At 39.0% G+C, this 4,108-nt stretch overlaps 1 protein-coding gene across 1 annotated transcript in view; it reads left to right on the forward strand.

Annotated features, from left to right (window-relative positions):
- Window positions 1–4,108, forward strand: part of sntg1 (syntrophin, gamma 1) — a 59,698-nt gene that overhangs the window by 26,257 nt on the left and 29,333 nt on the right. Inside the window, 2 exon segments of the mRNA XM_037681757.1 lie at window positions 553–635; window positions 927–1,057. Of these exon segments, the coding sequence (XP_037537685.1) occupies window positions 553–635; window positions 927–1,057 (214 nt within the window).

Consider the following 4,108-nt stretch of genomic DNA (forward strand, 5'->3'; position numbering starts at 1 on the left):
TAACTCTCCAGTATTTGGTCTAAGTGCATCGCTGCCACAGCAGTGGAAAGTAATTAACAGGGATTATTTTTAGCTGGCGTTATTTTCTGTCTGGAAGTGGTTGTCTTGGAAACAATAATCTCAAACCAGTGTCAGAAAAAAAAAATTAGGAGTAAAAAAAATACCAAACAGATAAATTCATCCGTTTTGTTTGGTTTTCGTTTTGAGCTCCGGATAAAGACGCTACAGAGAAAAACCAAGAGGTGAGTCACATCTCGAGCGTCACAAAAGGTGCTAAAGATGAAAGTGAAAGAATAGATGCTGTGTTGCTCATTGTGGCGCAATTGATTGCTCTCTCATGAGAGAGCTTCAGTCCATCATGAGACATAAAAGCTTTTGTAAACTCTTTTCATTAGTGTATGTAGGCCAGGTTGACTGGCCGTTCAGACAGTCGGCTGAATACAAATGGGTGTAAAGCTGAAGCTGGCAGTGGAGCAGAACAAAGTAAAACTGCTTTTACTGATGAAACAGATGGCGGTGTTGCTCTGAGTTTTTTTTTGCCTTTATTTTCAGGCATCCCCAGCGACCAGAGTAGTGGGACTTCATCTCCTCTCTGTGACAGCGGCCTGCACCTAAACTACCACCCGAACAACACGGTACTGTTCATTAGCCTCGTCTGTGACTGACTGCTTCTATAACCGTCCTTCGGTATCCACGCAGCAGCGTTCTCAGTGCCAGCAACTTGTTTCCATGCAACTGATGGGGCTCGCTGATAACTGCGATGCTCTATCTTTGCCGCTTGAAAAAAGGGTGAATCAGCTGTAATCTGCAGCTTGTGCTCTCCCTGCCTTTTTGTGTGCAGCTGCCATGGCAGCAGAGCTCAGGCTCTTGACATGTGTGCCGTTTGAAAAGTGTGTGAAATGTTGTCTCTGTCCCTCCCGCGGCAGGACACGCTGTCCTGCTCGTCCTGGCCCACATCTCCGGGGCTTCGCTGGGAGAAGAGATGGGTGGACCTGCGTCTTATTCCACTGCTGCACTCACGCCTGTCGCAGTACATTCCCGGCGCTGACGTCTGCAGGTGAGCTACGGGGCAGCATGTGAAGTGTCACCGGCAGTCCTCGTCTTTCCCTTTAGGGCTCAGTTTAATGGCTGTGCTGAGATCTCTTTCTTGGGAACTTTGAAATGTAGCTCAGTCCCAAAGGAAGTCACATGTTGTACTTTTTTTTTTTTAACCTTTTTACTGCTTTTTGCCATGAAAGGTAGGAGATAAAGTAATTGCCCATGTGTGAGTCTGTGTGTGAGCCACACATGTCATGAACCAGTGGTTAAAATTTTAACAGCATTTTTAAAAAGTAACAGCTGATTAATGTTTGAAGGCAACTTTATTCAAGATGGCAGCCACAGATAATTAACCGTAGCAGACACAAAAAATGGCTATAACTGAGTCAGTTTTACAGATACTGAACTAAAGTTTAGTGTGGTAGTAGGTGAGAGCGCTAATGGATGTCCTAGGAACATAAAATGTCCTTTCTCATGAAGCAGAAGACATATTTTAGTGAAACACTCAGGAAGTAATAGATGTGCATTTATAACAGATGAACTTTTGGAGTCACCTTCATTTAACGTGGCCTTCACAGCTTATTGATATTAGTGTACACAAAAATGACCACAACTCAGTCAGTTTGACCTAATTGAGCTAATATTAGGTGTGGTAATTGGAGATTTATCACCAACAGTCTGCACCAATCAGCTCTGACAGTTCACGTAATCTTTGTTTAGTTTTTTTTAACTTTGGCATCCAATTCAACAGGTGAAATCATCATATTATTACCAGAAACCTTTGATAACCATTGAAACACAACCTGAAGAGTCAAACAGAACTGCTATGAAGTGTTTACCTGCGTGCTATACTATACTTCTTCTGAGCACATATTGTTCATTAGGTCCATTACAAATAGAGCGGTCATAACAATTAACAGATATTGAATTATTACAGGTTTGCCAATAATTAAAACACTTAGTCATCAAGTTCATTATCTGCCAAGTTACTTTAGAGGTTGTTTCACCAGAGAGCTTAAATAGACATGCAGGAATCCATAATCATCTGTCACATTTAGTTTTTAGTTCTGATGATACAATGACATCATTCAAAAATAACGACTGATCCTTGATGTATTTGTTCACCTCTTTTTTCCTGTTAAAGTCAGTTTGAACAAGAACCAAGATCATCATAATATTTTCAATGTCCCCAATGAGCTCTATTTGCATTCGAACCAATTTACTAAATTGTGCATGCTATACTGTACCCATTAGGCTGCCAATAAATGTAATTATCATTTTTAAAACACTTGATCCTATGGATTGGATGTTAATGGATCTCACTTGTGGTATGGCTGTTTTTAGTCCATTAACTGAAAACTGTATATTGTAAAGGTTTGGGCGATTTATGAAGCATATAACAGGCAAAGCTTTCAGTTTTATGCTGCAGCTAAATGATGGTTTCCAGATTTTAACCACAGTTTGTTTTATGGTGATACTTTTGGTCATGCTAGTGGCAGTGCAGTCTGTTCAAAAGAAGTGAGGATGATAAACTGCACTGAAATCTGAGTTATTTTCTACTTGTAGATTTAAATAATCTGAAAGAAAGTAGTGAAGCGTTAATTCATGATTCTTGCTTTAGCTTTGCTGAAATTGGCATTTCTTTGCATGCTATGGCAAATTTTGATCAGCCTCCAATGTCAAGAGGAGAATAAAGTGATAATGTTCTCATGTTATGGCATATTTTTGATTCATCAAATAATTTTAAAAGGTTAGATTTTTTTTTGCGACACTTTATTAAATTGTTTGCTCAAAGTGCTACTGAAAATGGCATCTGAAAGCAGACAATGTTTGGTTCCATTATCGTCTGCGGATTATTAAACTGGATTACTGACATGGTAAAACAGGTCATGAAAGCTGTGCAGCTCTTTTATAAGCTGGTAAAACTTTTGTTGGTCTTCACAGCAAATCAGGTTGTCCAAGAATTGATGCTTTTAAGAAGCAAAAAGTCATTCTAACCATCTGAGCAGCCTTGAATTGTAATTGTCACAATCAATAGATACAAAAAGACATTACAGTTTCAGTGCCAAAAAGACTTTTTTACGATGGTGTTGAGCTTCATATTAGGCCTGTAGACTGATGAATGCAGATGCATTAAGCTGTGTTGGGACAGCAGACTCAGAAGTTAACAAGAGCTGTATCTGCATCAACAGAGTCCTTTGTTCATCTGGGTGCAGCTGCTATAATCTGTATTTTATGAGAGGATTATTATATTATGAATATTGTGTCGTAGTTGGATGACTTTTGGTTCTGTCTTGATGTGATCAGGTACATCGAGTCCTGGTTGAATGATGTTAGCAGGACTTAATTTGAGCCAGATCCTGCTGGAACAGGATCGGGAACTCTCTTATTTTTTGCAGGTTGCGTTCTGGTAACTGTTTGCTTGGATCTGGTAACTCTCAGGCTTACTAATACTAAAGTTATGAACAGATTTGACTGCCTTGAACAAATAAAACCTATATTGGATATGTAATCTGAAAATAATTACATAAACACTCATTTTAAACATAACAGCCACTTACGAGCTTTCTAATATCAGGTCTCTCTTGTAAATGAGTTCCTCGAGGCTCAATGGGATTTACCTGTCTAAATAAAGGTTGAATGATTAATATCATATAAGAGCTGCCCCTTCAAGTAAGCATTTCTGCTTCTACCCTTAAAAAAGCCACTCCTTAAATTAAAGCCATGGGCAATTTAATAAAAACACAAAAATGTAATTAAACAGCACAACTAAATTGCAAATCCAATCACTTAAACTAATTATTTGGTTTAAGTGGGTCATTACTAAAATTTTGATTATTTATTAAAAATATGAGAGAAATGTTTGATGGGTAATCACGTAACATACGTCACGTATCAAAACAACGGCGCCAATCTGACAAAATAACAGCAATCAAAATGTCGAAACGACTGTCCAATTTACGTTCATTAAAAAAATCTTCTCGTACAACTAAACAACTGAGAATTGAAGCACATGAAGGCAGTGGAAATGGCGATAGTACTCGACGTGTGGCGGGGGGGGGGGGGGGGG

Source organism: Nematolebias whitei, chromosome 9 (assembly GCF_014905685.2).
Source record: "Nematolebias whitei isolate Nwh7 chromosome 9, NemWhi1, whole genome shotgun sequence".
Taxonomy (NCBI): Eukaryota; Metazoa; Chordata; class Actinopteri; order Cyprinodontiformes; family Rivulidae; genus Nematolebias; species Nematolebias whitei.